Raw genomic sequence first — 23,914 nt, 5'->3', positions numbered from 1 at the left:
TTGCAAATATGTTCTCCCATGCAGTGGGCCTTCTTGTTGTTTTGTTGATGGTTTCTTTTGCTGTGAAAAAGCTTTTTATTTTGATGTAGTCCCATTTGTTAATTTTCTCTTTAGCTTCCATTGCCCTAGGGGCAGTGTCAGTGAAGAATTTCTTTTGGCATATGTCTGACATTTTGCTGCCTGTGGATTGCTCTAGTATTTTTATGGTTTCCCGTCTTATGTTTAAGTCCTGTATCCATTTTGAGTTTATTTTTGTGTATGGCGTAAGTTGGTGATCAAGCTTCATTTTTTTGCATGTATCTGTCCAATTTTCCCAACACCATTTATTGAAGAGACTGTCTTTATTCCATTGTATGTTCATGCCTCCTTTGTCAAATATTAATTGAGCATAGTGGTTTGGGTCAATATCTGGATTCTCTATTCTGTTCCATTGATCTATATGTCTGTTCTTGTGCCAGTACCAGGCTGTTTTGAGAACAGTGGCTTTGTAATACAGCTTGAAATCTGGTATTGAGATCCCTCCTACTTTATTCTTCTTTCTCAGGATTGCTGTGGCTATTCGGGGTCTTTTTTTATTCCAGATGAATTTTTGGAGAGTTCTTTCAAGGTCTGTGAAATATGCCGTTGGTATTTTAATGGGGAGTGCATTGAATCTATAGATTGCTTTGGGTAGTATGGACATTTTAATGATGTTGATTCTACCAATCCATGAACATGGTATGTTCTTCCATCTGTTTACGTCTTCCTCTATCTCTTTTTTCAGTGTCCTGTAGTTTTCCGTGTATAGGTCTTTTACCTCCTTAGTTAAGTTTATTCCTAGGTATCTTAATTTTTTTGGTGCGATGGTAAATGGGATTGCCTTTTTAGTCTCTCTGTCTGTAAGTTCACTATTGGTGTATAGAAAGGCCATAGATTTCTTGGCATTAATTTTGTATCCTGCTACATTGCCGAATTCATTTATTAAGTCTATTAGTTTTTTGACGGAGTCTTTCGGATTTTTTATGTACAATATCATGTCGTCTGCAAATAAAGACAGCTTTACTTGTTCTTTTCCAATCTGGATGCCTTTTATTTCTTCTTCTTGTCTAATTGCAATGGCTAATACTTCCAGTACTATGTCAAACAGGAGTGGTGAGAGTGGGCATCCCTGTCTTGTTCCTGTTCTTAGGGGAAATGTCTTTAGTTTTTGTCCATTGAGTATGATGTTTGCTGTGGGTTTATCATATATAGCTTTTATTATGTTGAGGTATGAGCCATCTATTCCCACCTTGTTGAGAGCTTTTATCAAGAAAGGGTGTTGGATTTTGTCAAATGCTTTTTCTGCATCAATTGATATGACTATGTGATTTTTATCTTTCAATTTGTTTATGTGATGTATCACGTTTATTGATTTGCGGATATTGTACCATCCTTGCATTCCTGGGATAAATCCTACTTGGTCATGGTGTATGATCTTTCTGATGTACTGCTGGAGCCGATTTGCTAGAATTTTGTTGAGGATTTTGGCATCTATGTTCATGAGGGATATTGGTCTGTAATTCTCTTTCATTGTGTTGTCTTTATCTGGTTTTGGTATTAGGGTGATGCTGGCTTCATAGAAGGAGCTTGGAAGTGTTCCTTCCACTTGAATTTTTTGGAATAGTCTGAGGAGGATAGGTTTTAGTTCTTCCTTGAATGTTTGGTAAAACTCTCCTGTGAAGCCATCAGGCCCCGGGCTTTTGTTTGCCGGAAGCTTTTTGATGACTGCTTCAATTTCGTCCATAGTTATTGGCCTATTGAGCTGTTTAGATTCTTCTTGATTGATTTTTGGAAGGTTATATTTTTCTAGGAATATGTCCATTTCCTCCAGATTGTCCAGTTTGTTGGAATAGAGTTGTTCGTAGTATTTTGTAACAATCCTTTGTATCTCAGCAGGGTCTGTTGTTATTTCACCTCTTTCATTTCTGATTTTGTTTATTTGGGTCCTCTCTCTTTGCTTCTTGGTGAGCCTGGCTAGAGGTCCATCAATCTTGTTTATCCTTTCAAAGAACCAGCTCTTGGTTTTGTTGATCTTATGTATTGTTTCTTTGGTCTCTATGTCATTTATCTCCGCTCTGATCTTTGTTATTTCCTTCCTTCTGGTTACACTGGGCTTTTCTTGCTGCTCTTTTTCTAGCTCTTTGAGTTGTAGGGTTAAGTAATTTATTACCATTGTTTCTTGTTTTTTGCAATAGGCCTGTAGAGCTATGAACTTCCCTCTCAAGACTGCTTTCGCTGTGTCCCATAGATTTTGGATTGTTGTGTTTTCATTGTCATTTGTTGCCATGATGTTTTTTATTTCTTCCTTGATCTCTCTGGTGACCCAGTCCTTGTTTAATAGCATGCTGTTTAGTCTCCATGTGTTTGATTTCTTTGGATTGTATTTATTGTAGTTGATTTCCAGTTTTATGCCACTGTGATCTGAGAAGATGCTTGATATAATTTCTATCTTCTTGAATTTGAAGAGACTTTGCCTGTGACCCAGCATATGGTCTATCTTTGAAAATGACCCATGTGCACTTGAGAAGAATGTATATTCTGTGGCTTTGGGGTGAAATGTTCTGAAGATGTCAATTAATTCCATCTGGTCTAGTGAGTCATTTAGGATTGCTGTTTCTTTGCTGATTTTTTGTTTAGAGGATTTGTCCAGTGGTGATAGTGGGGTATTAAAGTCTCCTACTATGATTGTGTTGCTATTAATCTCTCCCTTGATATCCTCCAGGAGTTTTTTTATGTATTTGGGTGCTCCTATATTGGGAGCGTATATGTTTACCAGAATTATTTCTTCTTGTTGGATTTCTCCCTTTAGTATTATGAAGTGGCCTTCCTTATCTCTTGTTATGGCATTTACTTTGAGGTCTATTTTGTCAGATATAAGTATTGCTACCCCAGCTTTTTTTTCATTTCCATTTGCCTGAAAGATATTTTTCCATCCCTTCACTTTCAATCTGTGTGAGTCTCTTGTTCTGAGGTGGGTCTCTTGTAGACAGCATATATATGGGTCGTGTTTTTTTATCCATTCAGCTACTCGATGTCTTTTGATTGGAGCATTTAGTCCGTTTACATTTAAAGTTATTACTGAAAGGTATTTGTTTGCAGTCATATCTATTTTTGTGTCTGTATTCCTTCTTACCTGTTTATTTCTTCTTTTTACAGTATTCCCTTTAGCAATTCTTGCATTGCTGGTTTGGTGGTGATAAACTCCCTGAGGCTTTTTTTGTCTGCAAAGCTCCTGATTTCCCCTTCAATTTTGATTGATAGTCTTGCTGGATATAGTATTCTTGGATTCAGTCCTTTGCTTTGCAACACTTTGTATACCTCCTTCCATTCACTTCTAGCTTGTTGTGTTTCTGATGAGTAATCATTTGACAATCTGATGGGTGTTCCTTTGTAGGTAACTCTCTGTCTCTCTCTTGCCGCCTTTAGGATTCTCTCTTTATCATTTATATTTGCCATTGAAATTATGACATGTCTTGGTGTGGGTCTTTTGGGGTTGATCCTGCTTGGGACTCTCTTTACTTGCGTAACTTTTATCTTTCCCATATCCGGGAAGTTTTCTGTCATTATTTCTTCAAATAGATTTTCTAATCCCTGCTGCTCTTCTTGTCCTTCTGGCAGCCCTATTATACGCATGTTACTTCGTTTCATGTTGTCCCGAAGTTCCCTTAGGCTTTCCTCCTGCTTTTTAATTTTTTTCTCCAATTGCTGTTCAGCTTGAGCTTGTTTCTGTACCTGATCTTCTAACTCACTAATTCGGTCCTCTGCTTCTTGTAATCTACTGTTGAAACTTTCCATGGTGTTTTTGATTGTAGCTATATCACTTTTCATTTCTTCCTGATTCTTGCATAAGTTGTTGATTTTCTCATCCATCCGATGTATAAATTCCATGACCATTACTCTGAACTCCTTTTCGGTCATGTTGCAAGCTTCATTTTCACTAATTTCCTTTCTTGGCGACTCCACATTTTCTTTCCTCTGTGAGTTATTTCGTTTCCCCATTCTGGCTATTACCAGAAAGCTCAAGCTTCTGTTTGCGTGGACCTGGGTCGTGTGCTGTGGGGACTTCGCTCCACCCTAGTTTCACTGAAGTGCACTGACACTAGGACGTGTGGCTGTCTTTGGTTGGTGGGAACCAGACTTGCCCAGGATCAGTGTCCCCAGTGTTCCGTGTGGTCTCGTGTGCACATTTAGAATCAGGGGCCCTGTCTGCACCACACTGTTGGTATGTGCCGAGAATGAGATCCTTAGCATGTGCCAGGAGTCAGAGTTTCCCTGTGTCTGCACCAAGACTCGAGTGTCAAAGTCTCTGTTGCCTTGTGCGGTTTCAGGGTCCCTGTGTGTGCACGCACCAACAATTGGGGTCGCTGGCTCTTAGTGTGAATGCGCTGTGAGTCAGGGATCCCAGGCAGCTGTGTCCGGCGTGCCAAATTCCCTGAAGTGGGGCTGCGTCCTGTGTGTGCTCTCTCTACTGAGCCAAACCGGCTAGAGCGCACATTCTTAAGAACCTGAAGGTGAGCCGGCTCAGTGCACTCTCCCAAAGTCCCAGCAGGGGGGCGGAGTCCGTCCTGCGCGCCAAATTCCCCAAAGGGAAGCCCCTCTTAAGAATCTCCGAAGGGGGAGCTGTGACCCGCGAGCCAAATTCCCCGAAGGGGAGCCCTCTGTGCGCACTGACAGATTTCCCCGACGGGGAGCTGCTTCTGTCCCGTGCGCGAGCGCGCGCCAAATTCCCTAAGAGGGAGCGCGTCCCTGCGCAAAGCTCGGCAGCTTGGGCCAGGGGCGGGTCTATCAGTTACTATGGCGCTGTCTGTGCGCGCGCCCGTGAGCAGCTTGGGGGAGGGGCGGGTCTATCAGTTACTCTGGTGCTATCAGCGCCTGCGAGGAGGGGGATAGGCTCTTTGACTCACGGAAATCTGCCGGGAAGTCTGGATTCTTGTTGTTTGTCTGAAGCTGTGATAGCAGTTCTCTGTCCCCAGTGGCTGCAGGGTCCTTGTTTGTGTTAGAAGCCAGGATCCGAGTCTCAGGCAGCTCTGTTTCCCAAGATGGCGTGGTCTCTGCGTCCGCACCAACCGCCGAGAAGTGTCCGCTTTGTGCGCGGGGCTCCGCCGTCTAGGGCTGCCCTGTTCGGGAGCCCCTTGGAAGACCTGCAGAATCTAACTGACCCTATCTCATACACACACACACACACCACACACATCTACACTCTCCTCTATGGGTTCCTCACTCACACTCTCTCTCTCCCTACCTTCCTGCCGGTCGCCATCTTTTTCTCTTTTCACTTTCTTAATTATGTTCTTTGGTGTAAAAAAGTTTTTAATTTTGATGAAGTTAAAAATTCAGAATTTATATATTTTTGTTCTATTTTTGGTGTCTTAAAAAATAATTGGCTATCCCAGGATCATGCAGATTTACTCCGGTGTTGCTTTTTGAGTTAATTTTTGTACATGGTAGGAGTTACAGATTCAGTTTCATTCTTTTGCTTCTGTATGTTCAGTTGTCTCAGCACCTTTTATTAAAAAGGCTAATGTTCCTCCATTGAATTGTCAAGATTAACTAAATTGTATTGTTAGCCCTTATTTAAAATCAATTGACCACACCCTGGCTATTGTGGCTTAGTGGTTGAGTGTTGACCCATGAACCAGGAGGTCACAATTGGATTCCCAGTCAGGGCACATGCCTGGGTTTTGGGTTCTATCCCCAGTGGGAGGCAGCCAATAATTGATGATTCTCATCATTGATGTTTCTATCTCCCTTCCTATCTCTGAAAGAATAACTTTTTAAAAAAATCAATTGACCACAAATATAAAGGTTTATTTATGAAATATCAGTTCAGTTCCATTGATCTGTATGTTTATCTTTATGCCAGGATCCCATATTTTTTATTATTGTAGCTTTATAGTAAGTTTTAAAAGTGGGAAATGTTAATTCTCAGACTTCGTTCTTTTTCAAGATTATTATAGCTATTCAGAGTCCCTTGCATTTCTTTTACTTTCTTTTTAAAGAACTTTAAATTAATGTTCACTTATAATTTATATTCAGTATTATTTTGTATTTCAGGTGTACAGCATAGTGGTTAGACAATCATCCTACCTAATAAAATAGTAATATGCAAATTGACCGCACCTTTGCTACGCACAAGCCACGCCCACCAGCCAAAGCCACGCCCACCAGCCAATCAGGGCAAGTATGCAAATTACCCAACAAAGATGGCGGTTATTTTGCATACGCTGAGGGAGGGAGGAGTGAAGACTGAAGACAACTTAGAAGGAAGAGGGAGGAAAAGCGGAAAGCAAGGTGGCTGCCAGAGGGAAAGCCCCGGTGGGGCAGGGCGGGGCGGAGCGGGGTGGAGTGGGGCGGGCGGCAGTGGCGTGCGGATGCAGGCGCGGTGGTCGCAATGGTGGTGGCAGCGGCAGCGCACGAGGCCGCAGCGGCCGCTTGCAGGATTCTTCCTGCAAATGGGCTACTAGTCTATCCTACCTAATAAAATAGTACTATGCAAATTGACCACACCTTTGCTACGCCCAAGCCATGCCCACCAGCCAAAGCCACACCCACCAGCCAATCAGGGCGAGTATGCAAATTACCCAACAAAGATGGCGGTTAATTTGCATACGCTGAGGGAGGGAGGAGTGAAGACTGAAGACAACTTAGAAGGAAGAGGGAGGAAGAGCGGAAAGCAAGGTGACTGCCAGAGGGAAAGCCCGGGTAGGGCGGAGCGGGGCGGGTGGCAGCGGCGCGCGGGTGCAGGCGCAGCAGCAGCAAAGGCGGCAGCGGTAGCGCACGCGGCTGCAGCGGCCGCTTGCAGGATTCTTCCTGCAAATGGGCTACTAGTATATATATAAAAGTCTAAGTGATGGTTACAATCGAATGACCAGAACAACCGGTCGACCAGTTGCTATGACATGTACTGACCACCAGGGGGCAGACACTCAACACAGGAGCTGCCCCCTGGTGGTCAGTGCGCTCCCACGGCCAGCCAACCTTCCCTGGTCCCTCCCCCCCGGCCGGCAAACCTTCCGCCATCCCTCCCCTGTTCCTTCCCCCAGCCGGCAGCAGGCCCTGGCCAACCCGGCCCCGATTAGGACTGGGCAAGAAGGTCCCGATAGGCCCTGATCGCTGGCCAGGCCTAGGGACCCCACCCATGCACGAATTTCATGCACCGGGCCTCTAGTATGTTTTATAAAGTGTTTCTCTCATATTTCCAGTACCCACTTGACACCATACATGATTATTAAAATATTGACTATATTCCCTATGTTGTGCTTTACATCCTTGTGACTATTTTGTAACTACCAATTTGTACTTCTTAATTCCATGACCTTTACACCCAGTCTGACAAACCCCCCTCCTCTTTAAACACCAGTATGTTTTCTGTGCCTGTGGTCAGTTTCAATTTTGTTTGTTCATTTATGTTGTTCTTTAGATTCCACATATAAGGAAATTATTTTGTATTTGTCTTTTCTGTCTGACTTATTTCACTTAGCATAATACCCTCTAGGTCATCCATGCTGTTGCAAATGGTAAAATTTCTCTTTTATAGCCAAGTAATATTCCATTGTATGTATGTACCACAACTTTTTAAAAAATATATATACTTTTTTATTGTTGATAGTATTACAGATGCCTCCTATTTTCCCTCCCTTTACTCCCCTCCTCCCAGCCCCTACCCAATCCTCCAGGTCTTCATCACCCTATTGGCTGTGTCCATGGGCTATGCATATAAGTTCTTTAGTTTATCTCTTCTCGTCCCCCCAATCCACACACTGAAGTATGTCAGTCTGTTCCATGCCCCCATGCTTCGGGTCTTATTTTGTTGGTCAATTCATTTTGTTCATTAGATTCCACAAATAAGGGCAATCATGTGATATTTGTCTTTCTCAGATTGGCTTATTTCACTTAGCATAATAATCTCCAGGTCTCAAAGGATAAGAAATTCCTCTTTTTTATAGCTGCATAGCATTCCATTGTGTAAATGTCCCACCAGGTGTGTTTTTTGTTTTGTTTTGTTTTTTTATTTCAGAGAGGAAGGGACAGGGAGAGAAAGATAGAAACATCAATGATGAGAGAGAATCATTAATCAGCTACCTCCTGCATGCCCCCTACTGGGGATCGAGCCCATAACTCGGGCATGGGCCCTTGACCGGGATTGAACCCGGGACCCTTCAGTCCACAGGCCGACTCTCTATCTATTGAGCCAAACCAGCTAAGGCTCCCACAGCTTTTTTATCCATTCATCTACTGATGGGCACTTGGGCTGTTTCCAAATCTTAGCTATTGTAAATAACGCTGTGATAAACATAGGGGTGCATATATTCTCTCTGATTGGTGTTTCAGGTTTTTTAGGATATATTCCCAGAAGTGGGATTGCTGGGTCAAACGGAAGTTCCATTTTTAATTTTTTGAGGAAACTCCATACTGTATTCCATAGTGGCTGCACCAGTCTGCATCCCCACAAGAAGTGAACTATTATTCCCTTTTCTCTGCATCCTCACCAGCACTTGTTGTTTGTTGATTTTTTGATGATAGCCATTCTGACAGGTGTGAAGCATAGCTCATTGTTATTTTAACTTGCATTTCTCTGATGATTAGTGACTTTGAGCATTTTTTCATATGTCTGTTGGCCATTTGTATGTCCTTTTTGGAGAAATGTCTATTCAGGTCCTCAGCCCATTTTTTAATTGGGTTGTCTTTCTTTTGTTGAGTTGTATAAGTACTTTATATATTTTGGAAATTAACCTTTTATCAATATATCATTGGCAAATATGTTCTCCCATACAGTGGGTTTTCTTTTCATTTTGATGGTGGTTTCTTTTGTAGTACAGAAGCTTTTTATTTTGATGTAGTCTCATATGTTTATTTTTTCCTTTCTCTTGCTCTAGGAGATGTATCAGCAAAAATTCTGCTACGTGAGATGTCTGAGATTTAACTGCCTATGTTTTCTTATAAGATTGTTATGGTTTCATGCCTTACATTTAAGTCTTTTATCCATTTTGAGTTTATTCTTGTGTATGGTATAAGTTGATGGTCTAATTTCATCTTTTTGCATGTGTCTGTTCAGTTTTCCTGGTACCATTTGTTGATGAGACTGTTTTTAACCATTGTATGTTCTTGCCTCCTTTGTCATATATTAACTGACTGTAATGGTTTTGGGTCAATTTGTACCACAGCTTTTTAGCCACTCGTCTATTGATGGGCACTTGGGTTGCTTCCATATCTTGGCTATTGTAAACTAGGGGCCTGGTGTACGAAGATTCGTGTACAGGGGGTGGGTCACTCAGCCCGAACTGCACCCTCTCCAATCTGGGAACCCTCAGGGGAGCCCTCTCCATTCTGGGAGTTTCTGTCTGTCTTTGCAATCATATGAGCAAATTGTCTGAGACCCCAACCCAGTTAGGTTTGGTGCTCACAGAATAATAGAGGTCTTTTTTGTTTTTCTTTAATCCATTGGTGGAGATTTCCTAGAAGTTGCAGGATCTCTTCCCTTTAATTTTTCCTCGACGCTGTGACTTTACTTATGTCTCTCACCTTTGCTTTCCCTCCATCCCCCACCTGCAACAGTAACTTGCTCCAGGCTCACTTTGCTCTAGTGCAGTGATGGGCAACCTTTTGAGCTTGGTGTCAAACTTCGCCAAAAAACTGAGCATAACTCGAGTAGTGTGTCACTTTGAGGAAAAAGCATTATTTCGCGGTATTTATAGTTAAAAAACATAAATGTATAATTGTTATATATAATTGTATTTAATAAACCAAAAACTAAATATTTAACTTACCTGCTTAGTGACTTCTTTGTTCATCCGTCAGTCAGTTTCTTTTGTTGGTCTTGATATTATTTAGCTTGTGTGGGGTGCCGTGAACTAAGATAAGTGAGGGGGAGGGGGAATTCTTTAACTAACCTGCCTATTAGTGACTTTTTTGTTGCTGAATTTCATTGGCTAAATCTTCAATTGAAGGTTGGTATTTTGTACACTTCAGGCCCAAGCAAGCGCTACTAACTTCATCTGTGTATCTGTTTCTTTTGTTGGTTTTGATATTATTTAACGCTGAGAATAAGGCCTCACAAAAGTATGTAGAGGGAAAAATTGTGAGTAAAGCCATTGCTATATTTTTCAGGGTGCTAAACGTGTCTGGTAGTCGGTTCCAGGCACTCCAAATTTCCTGTTCGTAGTGGCACTCCTCTTGATTCTCCAAGCGGCACCTTTCCAGATTCTCAAGCTTTGACCTCAAGTCGACAAACACCTGAGCCCAGATACCGTCTTGAAATTCTGCAAGTTGCATCTCCAAATCATCAATTTGCATCCACTGGAAACCATTTAATTCCAAATTACTGTAGACTACTACATCAGGATACTAAATTATTTTCATGGTCTGTTCTAGACTTCTAAATTGACTAAATCTATCACTAAACTGGTCAAGTAACGAGTCTAAAACATGCTGGTACTTCATATGCAAGAGTTCCATTTCATTTTGTACAGCTGCACTGGCCTTCTCAAAATACTTTGTTACTCGAGGAAAATACTTATAAGTTTTAGTTTCTACATCTCGCTTGAAAATTTTAACTTTACTTTCAAAAGCTTTTATGTATCCAAACATAACGTCAATACTTTTGCCAAAACCTTGTAACTTTAAGTTCAGTTCATTAATATGAACAGAGAGATCTGTAAAAAACATCAGGGTGTTGACGCACTTATCATCATTTAGCTGAAGAAAGTTTCCCAGATCCTTATCGTCAAGAAATACCTTATGCTGAAACCGGTTTGGCTCAGTGGATAGAGCGTCGGCCTGCAGACTCAAGGGTCCCAGGTTCGATTCCTGTCAAGGGCATGTACCTTGGTTGCAGGCACATCCCCAGTAGGGGGTGTGCAAGAGGCAGCTGATTGATGTTTCTCTCTCATCGATGTTTCTAACTCTCTATCCCTCTCTCTTCCTCTCTGTAAAAAAATCAATAAAATATATTTTTTTAAAAATTAAAAATCTAAAAAAAAAAAAAAAAGAAATACCTTAATTTCTTCAAAGCACTCCACAAAGCGCTCAAGAACTTTGCCTTGACTCAGCCATCTTACATTATTGTACATCAGCAGTCCACTGTAGGTGGAATCAACCTCCAGTAAAAGTGCCGAAATTCTCGCTTGTGAAGGGGGCGAGCAGCTATTAAATTAACTATTTTTGTAACAACTGACATTAAGTCGTTTAAGTTGGTGAATCCTGCCTTGGCACATAAAGCCTCCTGATGGATAATACAATGAAAAGGCACAATCGGATGTCCAATAGCTTCTGTAAACAATTTGACAAATCCAACTTTTCCCCCACCATATTTGGTGCCCCATCTGTCGTCACTGACACAACTTTAGAGATATCAATGCTTAGGTCACGAAATGTTTGTATAACAACCTTACATATTTCGCTTCCTGATTTACTTGTTGACACTGATACTAACTTTATCAACTCTTCTCTCATTGTGAGACCATCAGAATATCGACCAATAATGGCCAACTGAGCATGTGATGTGACATCAGTTTCATCAAGAGAGATCGAAAAATATTTACACTTCCTTATGTCTCTCTTTAATTGATGTTGTACGTTTGTGTTCAGTCTCATTATTTGGTCTTTTATGATATTTCTACTGAGTGGTAACTCAGATATTCTCTTAATAATTGCATCTTTATTCTGCATATCGTGAAATAGAACTGGTGCACATCTTAGGAGAGTTTCTTTAATAAATTCTCCCTCACTGAGCTCTTTTCCATGCTGAGCTATAGAGTGAGCAATGCTCAAACTTGCAGATGTTAAATTTGTAGAGCCTTTCATAAATTTAAGGATGGAATTAGATTGGCTCTTATAAAGGTGTAGCTGCCTGGAAATGTATTCCTTCCTTTCATCCTCACTTTTTTCCAAGAGCTGGGAATGATTAGTTTCAAAATGTCTATTTATATTCCACGTTCTGCTTACTACCGTTTCAGTACATAGAACGCAAAATGATCTGCCATTTTTTTCTATAAAGCCATACATCTCGGTCCATGTCTCTTGAAAGGGTCGGCCACTGCTACTACCACTTCCTTTACTTAACCTTAGTTTTTTATTTTTTGGGTTCTCCATTAGGGGGGCATGACAGAAGATAGAATTATAGATAGCTTGTTAGGCCTGCAGGCAATTAGGGGTTAACTAGCCTAACTAACCACAAAATGGTGCATATAACTGTCTTTTAGGAAAGGGCAGGGTTAATAAGCAGAAATAGGGGTTAATAAGGATGCACAACAGTAATAGTGGTGAAATGGAGTCTGCACTATGGAGCAAGATGGTGTTCCTTATGTGAATTAAAATGGCTGCCGCTATTTCTAATGGCGGGAAACAGCACCCATAGCACACCACAAACCCTCGCCTCTCCCAGCCTCCCCCTCACTTATCTCAGTAATGATGGATTAGAAATCCATGATACTCCAGAACAGTAGATAATGGTTGCTGTGGTTAACTGTTATTTGGTTACTGGTAATGGCAGGGCCCCCAGAGATGCGTCCCCCGCTGCGTTCCGCTGCTCCCTGCTCTGCCGGCGGAAGTGAGGGCAAAGATCCCGGCTTAACCAGAAGTCCCAGAACTAGATGCTCTGTGCTGGACTTCTGTTGTTTTGGCCTACAGACCTCCGGCACAGAGTGTCTAATAGGGGAGGATGAAACATTTGCGACTAGAGTCTTGGAGTTAGTTTTTTCCTCTAAGTGACACACTACCCTAGTTATGCTCAGTTTTTTGGCGAAGTTTGACACACCAAACTCAAAAGGTTGCCCATCATTGGTCTAGGAGATCCTGCAATGTGTCTGCCACCAGAACTACGATTCCCAGAATTCCTAGTGCTCCACGCGCTCTTGGTTTCTGCTTCCGGTCCAGGGGCTGCACAAATGAAAAGGACTGCAAATTCCAGCTGCCCCTAGGCTGGGCTGACAGGATGGGACACTCCAGTGGTGTCCCCGGGACCCCGGCTGCTCGGCGCCAGTGTGCATGCACGCTGGCCTCAGGCTCAAAGCAGGCGGGGTTCCCGGGGACTCCCACCCCACCCACGGCTGCTCGGTTCCTGCGCGCGTATGCGCTGCAAACAGGCCCGCCATCTTTGTTGGGTTAATTTGCATATTCACTCCTGATTGGCTGTGCGTGTCACGGATGTATGGTCAATTTACATATTTGTCTATTATTAGTATAGATAATGTTGCAATGAACATAGGGGTGCAAATATTCTTTTGAATTCGTGTTTTGGGTTTCTTCGGCTATATATCTAAAAGTGGAATCTCTGGGTAATGAGGTGGTTCCATTTTTAATTTTTTGAGGCCCCTCCACACTGTTTACCATAGTGGCTGTACCATTCTGCATTCCCACCACCAGCACTGCATGAGGGTTCCCTTTTCTCCACATCCTTGCCAGTTCTCTTTTGTTGTGCTGACTCTTGGCCAGCATTTGTTGTTTGTGAATTTATTGATGATAGCCATTCTGACAGATATGAGGTGATACATCATTGTGCATTTCTCCAACAATTAGTGACCTTGAGCATCTTTTGATATGTCCACTGGCCATCTGTATGTCCTCTTTGGAGAAATGTCTCTTTAGGTCCTCTGCCTATTTTTTAATTGGATTGTTTGGCTTTTAGGTGTTGGGTTGTATGACTTCTTAATACATTTTGGATATTTTCCCCTTATCAGATGATATCTTCTCTCAGTAGGTTGTCTTTTTGTTTTCTTGATGGCTTCTTTTGTTGTTCAAAAACTTTTTAGTTTGTTGTAGTTCCATTGGGTTTTGTTTGTTGTTTTGTTGTTTACCTTGCCCAAGGAGATATATCAGACAAGATATTGCTAAGGGGCCCTGGCTGGTTTGGCTCAGTGGATGGAGCGTCAGCCTGCAGACTGGGGGGTCCCGGGTTTGATTCTGGTCAAGGGCATATACCTTGGTTGCAGGCACATCCCCGGTGGGGGTTGTGCAGGAGGCAGCTGATCGATGTTTCTCTCTCATCGATGTTTCTGACTCTATCCATCTCCCTTCCTCTCTGTAAAGAAATCAGTGAAATATAATTTTTTTTAAAAAGATGTTGCTAAGGGAAATATCAGCGCTTTTGTTGCTAGGAGTTTTATGGGTTTGAGTCTTACATTTAAGTCTTTAATCCATTTTGAATTTATTCTTGTAGAAGGGATTTTCAGACCAAAAAAAATGAAGCAGCCACCTCTGTAGCATTTATTATAGGATAAAGAGGAAAATTGGGTCAGAGTGGAACAAATGAACCAGCAATTTTGCAAAGATTATTTTCTGTTACAGTTTCCTTTTATTGTACTTTTTTATAGTATTGATACCATTGTAATTAGCTAAGGGGAAGGCAGACATTATAGGAATGGTATTTGGACAGCTTCACCAGGAAGCTGTAGCTTTGCACTCTCCAGGGAACCATCCGCCTATTCCCTGCAAAACACTGGGAGAAGAGACCCACAAGGGGAAGATAGACTACACATGGCCAGTAAAGTTAGGGGGACTAGGAAAGGTGCTTGCTGTCAGTCAGACCTGGGGACCGGGATCATAGGCCAGAATGGGCAGAGCCAATGCAAACCCATCAAAATTTGGGGATACAAATCCCCTAAACAAATGAGTTCTCACTCTTGTTGCTCTATTGTTATGCTTGACTCTTGGCTTGGGGTTTAGGGAGCAGGACTCTCTTGTTTCCGCTTTCTCCATATGACCCATAGCCATGTGGACCCTACAGACTATGAACTAATGGACTGCAGCAGGGAAACACACTTAAGTTAGTCTGATGCTGTGCTGGATCCAGCTCCAACATGGAAAGGAAACTCTTGACACTGGCTCTGATTTTAGCTCTACTGAAGCCCCAGCTATACTTTTTCTATGGCTGGACTAAGGGAAATGGGATTAAATTCCACGGAAATAAAGCTTTCTTTTATATTGTATCCTCACATGGGGCCCTCTGGAAATGCTTATTTGAGCAGTACCCCAAGAACCCCACTCCCACAAGAAACGGGGGAAGATGAAGCCTTCTTTCCTCCATTAACTATAACCCAGCTACTAATGATTGACAATACAAAGGAATAGAGGCCACATAATGGCTGCATTTTCAAGAACACACAATCATCAACTAGAAGGCTTTGATATGCTTTCTAAGGACAGTGAGGTTGGTCAAAGGTCACAGCATGCACTTAAAAATGAAATCCAGGGCACAGAGTTGGAATTGGTTTTGTTTATATCTACATCTATATACATACATAGTCAAAGCATATTTTATGTATTATAAGCCCATATACAAGCTTTTATAATTATTGCTTTTTGCATCTGTCTTAAATAGGAGAAGAAATACTATATTAATATTGTCTTTATTTATGAGAGTATGATGAGTGGCCATGGAGGTGGTGAAATAGGTTAATGTCACATTTATGAATTTTTAAGAAAAGCTTTTACTGGAAAAATATTGGTGTTAAAATGTCTATGATTAATTTTTAAATGGTGGGACTAATGATGAGCTTTATTTTTGTCATATTTTCTAAAAAGGACATATAATTTAAAAATTTAAAAGTATTTGGAAACCAATTATTTGTTACCAATAGATGGCTTCTGAAAAAGTGTAATTTAAGCTTTTTTACCATTGTCCATGTAAGAAACATCAAACCTAGAGAATTTTTATAAAAGTTTATTTGAGCCAAACTGAGGACATATGCCTAAGAGCAAGATCTTAAATGCTCCCAAGAATAAGTTTGCAATTTCTCTTATGCATTTGGAATTGGGGGGGGGGGGGGGGAATGAAAGTGAGAGAAAGCAAGGCAGGGATTGAATTATCCTATATAATAAAAGGCTAATATGCAATTGTCCCCTCAGGAGTTTGACTGGGAGTTCGACTGCTCGCTATGATGTGCGCTGACCACCAGGGGGTGGCACGGAACGAAGGAAGGCCCTGGCCGGCAGCTGGGGGAAGGAAGGCCCCAATTGGCCTTGATAGCCGGCCAGGTCTAGGCACCCTACCCATGCACGCATTTCGTGCACCAGGCCTCTAGTTATACCTATCAGAAGGAGAGGTCTGAAAGGGTAATTGGGTATTAGAAGGAGTCTGACAGAGGGCAATTGCTAGAGGCATGGAAATTGGACCAAGGCTTGCCTAAGGCAAGGATAAGCCTGTTAGTAAAGAAGTTATATGCCACCCAGTGATCCCACTTCTAGGAATATAGCCCAAGAAACTAGAGACACCAATCAGAAAGGATATATGCACCCCTATGTTCATAACAGCACAATTTACCATAGCTAAGATTTGGAAACAGCCTAAGTGCCCATCAGCAGATGAGTTAAGTGCCCATCAGCAGATGAGTAGATTAAAAAACTATGGTACATAGACACAATGAAATACTACACTGCAGTAAAAAAGAAGGAATTCTTACCATTTGCAACAGCATGGATGGACCTGGAAAGCATTATGCTAAGCGAAATAAGCCAGTCAGAGAAAGATAAATATCACATGATCTCACTCATTTGTGGAATATAATGAACAACATAAACTGATGAACAAAAACAGATCCAGAGACAGAGAAGCATCGATCAGACTGTCAAACCTCAGAGGGAAGGTCGGGGAGGGTGGGGATAAGGGGGAGAGATAAACCAAAGGACTTGTGTGCATGCATATAAGCCTAACCAATGGACACGGACACCAGGGGGGTGAGGGCATGAGCGGGGGGAGTGGTGGGGGTAATGGGGGGATAAGGACACATATGTAATACCTTAATCAATAAAGGGGAAAAAACGTTATATGCCTGGGGTGTGACCACCCATCGTGACTTGCCTCGTTAGGAATTTATGGTTAGACTAGAGGCTCAGTGCGTGAATTCATGTACCTTGAAAGGAACTGTGGGCTGTGAAGCTGCGGTGGGCACTGGGGCGGGTCTCAGCCCATCCTCCGTGCCCCTGCCCAGCTCCTCCTGTCGCGGCCCCCAGTCTCCTGTCTGCTGGCTGCCCTGCTCCTGCCACCGCTGCTCACACCTGCTGATGGCGAGGAATGATTGGGACCGGTGCCAGCAGAGGGTGTGAGAGGTGGCTGTGAGCCCAGATCGCCCCTCAGGAGCAGGGTGAGGTGGAGAAGACCTGAGGGACGATTGGGGCCAGCAGCTGCCGCTCGCACTCTCTGATGGCACCGAGTGATCGGGGCTGGCGAGTGGGGCCGGCACTGCCAGCAGGTGTGAGCGCTGGGCAGGACCGCAGCGTGTGGGAGCAAAGAATTTTCAGTAACCATTAGAGGCTCACCCTGATGACAGCGACCACTGCCCCACCTTGGTCTGGTGCCCCCGCTCACCTGCTCCACCATCCCGCCGCAGCTGACAACACCTGCCATGTTCCGAGCTCTGCCACCTGCTGCCGACACCCACCATGTTCCGTGCATGCCCCCGTCATAGTGACAGGTTCGGTTGTTGCAGTTGTTCTGCCATTTAGTCTATTTGCATATTAGGGTTTTATATATATAGATCACTCTGTGAGATTACTTCCCATAGAACCCCTTTTAGGTCCATACCACTGTAGGTGAGTCCCCTAACTAATTCATTAGGTTCTTCCAGTGTAAGAGTTGAAAGCAGCAATTTTCAACTGGTGTGCCACAGCATGTGCCACCAGAATTTTAAAGCATGCGATACCTGATTATGTAGTCAGAGGCACTGACCTCTTTTCCTGTAGACTGTCAAATTTAAAAATAACAATAACTAACACAACAATAGTCGCCCATGTGAATGAATGAAAATTATACCTTTGGTTTTTTTTAAGTCAGATTGGCAAAATATATAATGTATTTTTTGGTGTGCTGCAGAATTTTAGTAATTCTGCACACCAGAAATTTAGAATTTCCAAACTATGTCAAACTCCTTTAAACCAGCGGGTTTCAACCTTTTCCATCTCATGGCACACATGAAATGGAAAAGGTTGAAACTCGCTGGTTTAAAGGAGTTTGACATAGTTCGGAAATTCTGGAAAGGCTTCTCTCAGATTTTTGGAGGAATGGTGGCATCTCTGTGGAGCTGTACAGAAGTAGATAGATTTGAGAGAAATTTAGATCTAATCCTGCTCTTTGGGGGTGAAGATGGGAGAACAGGTTTTAAGAATGAGTCCCTGGTTCTCAGCTATGAAAGAGGAAATCTTACCTATTGCAACAGCATGGATGGACCTGGGGAGTATTATGCTAAGTGAAATAAGCCAATCAGAGAAAGACAAATACTATATGATTCTACTTGTATGTGGAATCTAATGAACAAAATAAACTTAACAAACAAAATAGAAACAGACTCATACTAGTAAATACAGAGAACAGACTGACACTTTCAGATGGGAGTGGGATTGGGGTACTTGGTGGAAAAGTTGAAGGGATTAAGCAAAGAAAAAGAAAACTCATAGGCACAGACCTACTATGGTGATTATCAGAGGGAAAGGGGAATTGAGGAGAGGTAGAAGAGAGAAAAGTGGGGATAAATAGTGATAGAAGGAGACTTGACTTGGGTGGTGAACACACAATACAATATACAGATGATCCTATATAATAAAAGCCTAATATGCTAAGTGTCTGGTTGTCCAGTCGTTCATTCAACCAATCAAAGCGTAACATGCTAATGATATACCAAGGCTGCTAAACCGCTTGCTATGACATGCACTGACCACCAGGGGGCAGACACTCCGACTGGTAGTCAGCTTGCTGTTGAGGTCCAGCTGATTGGGACTGAGCAAGATGGGCAGGACATGCCCTGGAGCCCTCCCGCAGTACCTCCCCAGCTGGCCAACCTCCCACGTCCCTCCCCGGCCCTGATCGTGCACCAGTGGGGTCCCTGGGCCTGGCCTGCATCCTCTCACAATCCACGACCCCTCAGGGGATGTCAGAAAGCCGGTTTCGGCTGGATCCCGCTCAATGGAGGAGCTGCCCTCTGGTGGTCAGTGCGCTCCCAAAGGGGGAACACTGCTCAGCCAAAAGCTGGTTTCACTGCTGGCGAGCACAGCGGCGGTGGCTGGAACCTCTCCCACCTCCATGGCAGTGCTTAGAATGTCCCACTGCTGTCTTAAGCCTGCTCCCCATCAGTCAGACATCCCCTGAGAGCTTCCGGACTGCGAGAGGGTGTAGGCCAGGCTGAGGGACGCCCCCTGAGTGCATGAATTTCGTGCACCGGGCCTCTAGTGTATTATAGAATTGTACACCTGAAACATAGTCTTATTAACCAATGACACCCCAATAAATTTAATTTAAAAAATCTTGAAATTTTCAACATCAAAAAAGAGGATGAGTCCTGATTTCTAACTGTCCTAAACAGATGTGATGCCATTCTCTGGAGTACAATGAGAAGAGCCAGAGATTTGAGAAATAGCATTGAGGTTTGAGAAACTCCAATACTTGATGGCCAGGAAGGGGAGGTTGTACCAGAAGGGGAGATAAAATGGAACCAGCCAGATCCACCAGAGGAAAACAGGGGAGTGTGCTGTCCTGGGAGGTGAGGGAAACAGATCTAGCATATCAAGAAGAGGGAGCAGGCAGAAGAAATATATCCTTTCAGTGAAGAAAAACGAAACAACAAAAATGGGGAGAATAGGATGGCTGTAGGTTTGCTATTTTATAATGAGAAGGTTCATCTTTGAAGAATGAGATGAGCTCGCCTTCTGAGGGAGTAGGAAGGCCACTCTAATAAAAGTTGAGACTACTTGACATAGTCTTGGTGAATTTTGATAAATTTCTCCAAAGAGATACCTGTTGTTTCCATTCCTCACCACTGACTCACTCCTGACACTACACCAATAGGGTTTCTATACTTTCCCACGATGGCTGTTACAGTCACCACTGAACTCTATCATTAAATCCAAATTATGAGAAAGAAATGTGGAATCCACACTATTGGTATTATTTATTAGCTTCTATTGATTAGGCATCTGCTCAGTGTTAAATAAAAAAAATTTAAAGTAGTCACTGTTTTGTTTGTTCTTTACCATAATCCCTATTTGTCAGAAGAATGATGAAAATGGAAACTGCTCAGGGGAAGGAATTGAATTCCCTACAACAAACTTATATGAACTGGAAAGCCGTGTTTTGACTGATCATTGGTCCATCCCTTACAAGCGAGAAGAATCACTAGGCAAATGCTTGTTGGCGTCTACCTACCTTGCAAGACTTGGTAAGTTTACAGACTCAGAACACATGAGCAGATTTTTTATTTTTTATTTAATAAGAGACTTGATTTTGAATTTAGTTCTTGTCATTGCCTATCTGTATAATCTTAGAACATTTACTCTATTCTTTGCTTATCCCCTGTGGAATAAAAGCTTTGAATTAAATCAACTGTTTTCATCGAGCTCCAATAGAGTGTAAGATTCTTTAAAATATAATTGCAAAAGCTTATAAATTGAAATTAACGTTCCATAGAAGCTTGGAGCACTTTAAAAGTCCCAATTCATTGGCTTTTTATTTTTTTAAGAGAAGGTAATATTTATTTAACAGACATTCTGTGCTTAAGTGTTTGGCACTGTCTTAAGTGCTTTACAAATATTAAACTAATAGAGTAATAAAATTTCACTAAGTTGGAAAAATGGGTGTCAATATAAGGAAGCTTCTATAGTATGTTTTAAAGAGAAAATAATTTCTTTTTCATATTAAATTCAATTGTAAAGTAAGAATTGGGCCACTATTTTGTATGTGTTTTTCCCCCCTCATTAAAAGTGTGCATAGTTTACCACCATGATTAAATATGAGGCACATTAGTAGGATTAGTAGGTAGGAAATGTTTTCCCTAGGATTAGATTTAATCCTAATGGGCAATTTTCTGGTACGTTTATTACTGGCTTTTCAGCAGCAACATTTATTAAGTGCCTGTAAGGATGTAGATACTGTGCTAGGCAGTGGTTCTGAAAAAAGAAAATGTGTTCAGTAGGCATTCACTTAGCAAGTTTTTATCACGTACTGTGTGCCAGGCACCATTCTGTGCATTTTGTTACACAGAATTCATCAGTTTGTTTTAGGGAAGAAGAGTGATTTTTGGCATTTATTGAGAATATTTGTATTTTATAGAGCTGTTTAGGAAATTAATGGTAAGTAGTTAGTGTTGGTGTTTTATTAGTTATTTAATCAGGTCATTTGAAGTTACTCTGACATGGAAACATAAGTTCAACCATTTCAGTTCTAATTAATATTTATTTATTATACTATTTAACAAATGTATATTAATAATGAATAAGTGATAATAAATACATTGTGCTACTAATAAATAAATTAATACTGTGATTGTTTCTCAGCCTGTTCCTTCATCAGAATGTTTATATTCTGCTTTTAATAATCCCTTAAGAATCAAGGTTTCTATCATAAATAGTTCCAGATGTATGAATTTGGAATGATACATATGGTCTCTACAAACTACTTAAAAATCTAAGGCATATTTTTTCATTTATTTTACTAAGGTCTCTCCGAGTCTGATGAGAATTGTAAAAGATTTATGGATAGGTGTATGCCTGAAGCATTTAAAAAGGTAAGAAATATGTGCTCTGCTGATTTCTTTTCTGCTGGGGTTGAAGGTGAACAGGCTTTTTGATTTAGTTTTTTATGTGTGAGATCAGTTTATGAATCTTGTTCAACTGAGGAATCCTCTAATATGAAAAAAGTAGCTGTAAATTTGGGGCTTATAAATGATTTGCACATGTCTTTTGGTTGACTAACAGTTCTATTTAATTGTTAAGGTTAAAATTTTATACTAGGATATTAGACATCTTACTAAACTAAGGATTGTGGCTCTTAGGAAGATAATATTTATCAGAATACAAGCCATTTAATACTTATTTTACTGAGGTAGAAGCAGATGTTTTAAACTACAGAAAGTTTGACTGGATTGAGTATTCTTGCTGGCAGTGACATGTGGATGACAGCATCTGTGTTGGGATAGAGTGATAATAGGAGACCACAGGACTTGTTTTTCTGACTCAAGGAAGGAAGATTCCCTTTTCAGGATGAGTCCTGAATTCCCACAAGAACCGGGGCAATGTCATAGACACTGTTGTTTTCCCCAGCGTGTAGCCAGTGCTGAGCTCAAAGAAAGGATTTAGTAAATCTTTGTTGAAAGAATAAATGAGCCCTAGCTGTTTGGCTCAGTGAATAGAGCGTTGGCCTGCTGACTGAAGAGTCCCGGGTTTGATTCTGGTCAAGGGCACATGCCTGGGTTGTGGGCTCGATCCCCAGTGCGGGGCGTGCAGGAGGCAGCGGATCGATGATTCTCATCATTCCTTTTTCTATCTCTCTCCCTCTCCCTTCTTCTCTGAAATCAATAAAAATATATATTTTTTAAAAAGAATAAATGAGTCTCCGGTCTTTTACTTCTGGGTTTTGACAACCATTTTTGTCTCATGCAAGTAAGTTACTATAACTACAGATGAGTAAAGTATCTTAAAACCCAGTAAAACAAGCTGTTCATTTGCAAACTATAATTCTCATTTGCATCTTGACAGATAGAATCTCCTTTGATTCACGACTTAAAAAATAACAAAATTAATTATAGGAACAAAAAATAGCTTCGTCTTTGAAAAAGGGAAGAAATCTTTAAAATTGTCATTTGGTTAGGGATTATTTGGAATGAGAATTTATCTTCATTTTGGATGAATTCATTGACCAATTTATAGTTTAAAATTATTTTAAGTTTTTAAGAATTCTGGTAAGAATCAGAGTAGTAATGTAGCAAACTGTGAGACATCTATAATAATAAAAGTGTAATAATGCTAATTAGACCAGACAGCCGGATGACCTTCTGGACGAAGCTGGGGCTGTGAGGGCCGAGCCCCTTGCACAAATTTCATGCATCGGGCCTCTAGTATAATATATGCATACATTTACAGAGAGAGAAAATGCAAGTTTCCTCAGTCATGGAAAGGATTTATTAGCATAAGGAAAGGACCTTTAGGCCGATGATCTCCAGATTCAGAGAGCCCTGTCAATTCATTAGCAAGTTGCATTTCTGGAATATAATACTCTAATTCTATACAGAGACGCTTCAGAGGACTTTTATATTATGCCCTCAGCTGTTGGTAATAGTATAACAAATGATCAAGGGGTTGTTTGGTTTTTTTTCTGTAAAACTGAGCACAAGGGCACCCTGCATTGTATTGTTCATGGTTGTTTATGGTAAAAATGCCTGTTAAATTCCTTTAGTGTTGAGAACTTTAAAAAAGATTCTCCTCCCATCAATAAGGCATGCTTTCTTTTATTAAATCGGAAGAGCTACAGAATTCTGTGTGCCTTTAGACTTGGCTGCTGGAAAACTCAGTAGTGTTTTATATAATTGGTCTTGGTTTCCTTAGCTGTGTTTTCTGGTATGGTGACTCTCCTTCTACCCCCTTCTCTAGGTTTTTCTTATAAGCTGCCTCAAAATTTTCAGAAGGGTATAAGTTATTAAGCACTTGTATGAATGAGATGCACAAAAGGAGCTTGGTTGTCGTTTCTGCTTTCTTCACCTTACTCCTCAGGCCAGCCTGGATTCTTTACTAGTATATTGAGGCATGGGAAAAAATCTAGGTGTGGCCATAGTGCACAGGTATGCATCTTCCCCACCAGGTGCTGCCTGTTCTTCTGCATCTCTTCTGGAAGACAGAACTTCATTTTCCAATTAAAAACTGAATAAATGAGATGGCAACAGAGGGAATAGTGCTTAACCCACCTACTTTTTTTGTTATTGTCACCGTGAAGCTTCTTGAATGTTAATCTCTGCTGCTTTAACTTTTAAATATAAGAAGAATATATAGGCAAGCGAGAAAACACTCCTTGGTTTATATCAAAATCAGTCTTATGTTTATTGCTCATTTAAGCAAATAGTGCAACTAATTGGAATATCAAAAATCTGGAACTGAGGTTTTCCTCTGCAGCTAAAGAAGTTTGAGCTCTCTTAGGCTGCTCTTG

At 41.4% G+C, this 23,914-nt stretch overlaps 2 protein-coding genes across 3 annotated transcripts in view; both read left to right on the top strand.

Annotated features, from left to right (window-relative positions):
• Positions 1-23,914, top strand: part of USP24 (ubiquitin specific peptidase 24) — a 143,613-nt gene that overhangs the window by 24,554 nt on the left and 95,145 nt on the right. The window contains exons 2-3 of one of the 2 annotated variants that reach the window (XM_079776309.1): positions 19,997-20,159; positions 21,436-21,503. In XM_079776309.1, the coding sequence (XP_079632435.1) occupies positions 19,997-20,159; positions 21,436-21,503 (231 nt within the window). Of the gene's footprint in view, positions 1-19,993; positions 20,160-21,435; positions 21,504-23,914 lie in introns of both variants that reach the window. The other variant, XM_079776308.1, reaches the window with a different exon arrangement.
• RIMS3 (regulating synaptic membrane exocytosis 3) overlaps positions 1-23,914 on the top strand; it is a 273,736-nt gene that overhangs the window by 211,576 nt on the left and 38,246 nt on the right. The gene's annotated exons all lie outside the window — the stretch shown is intronic.

Source organism: Cnephaeus nilssonii (assembly GCF_951640355.1).
Source record: "Cnephaeus nilssonii genome assembly, chromosome: 7".
NCBI classification, from domain to species: domain Eukaryota; kingdom Metazoa; phylum Chordata; class Mammalia; order Chiroptera; family Vespertilionidae; genus Cnephaeus; species Cnephaeus nilssonii.
This window is presented reverse-complemented; position numbering and strand designations above follow the sequence as displayed.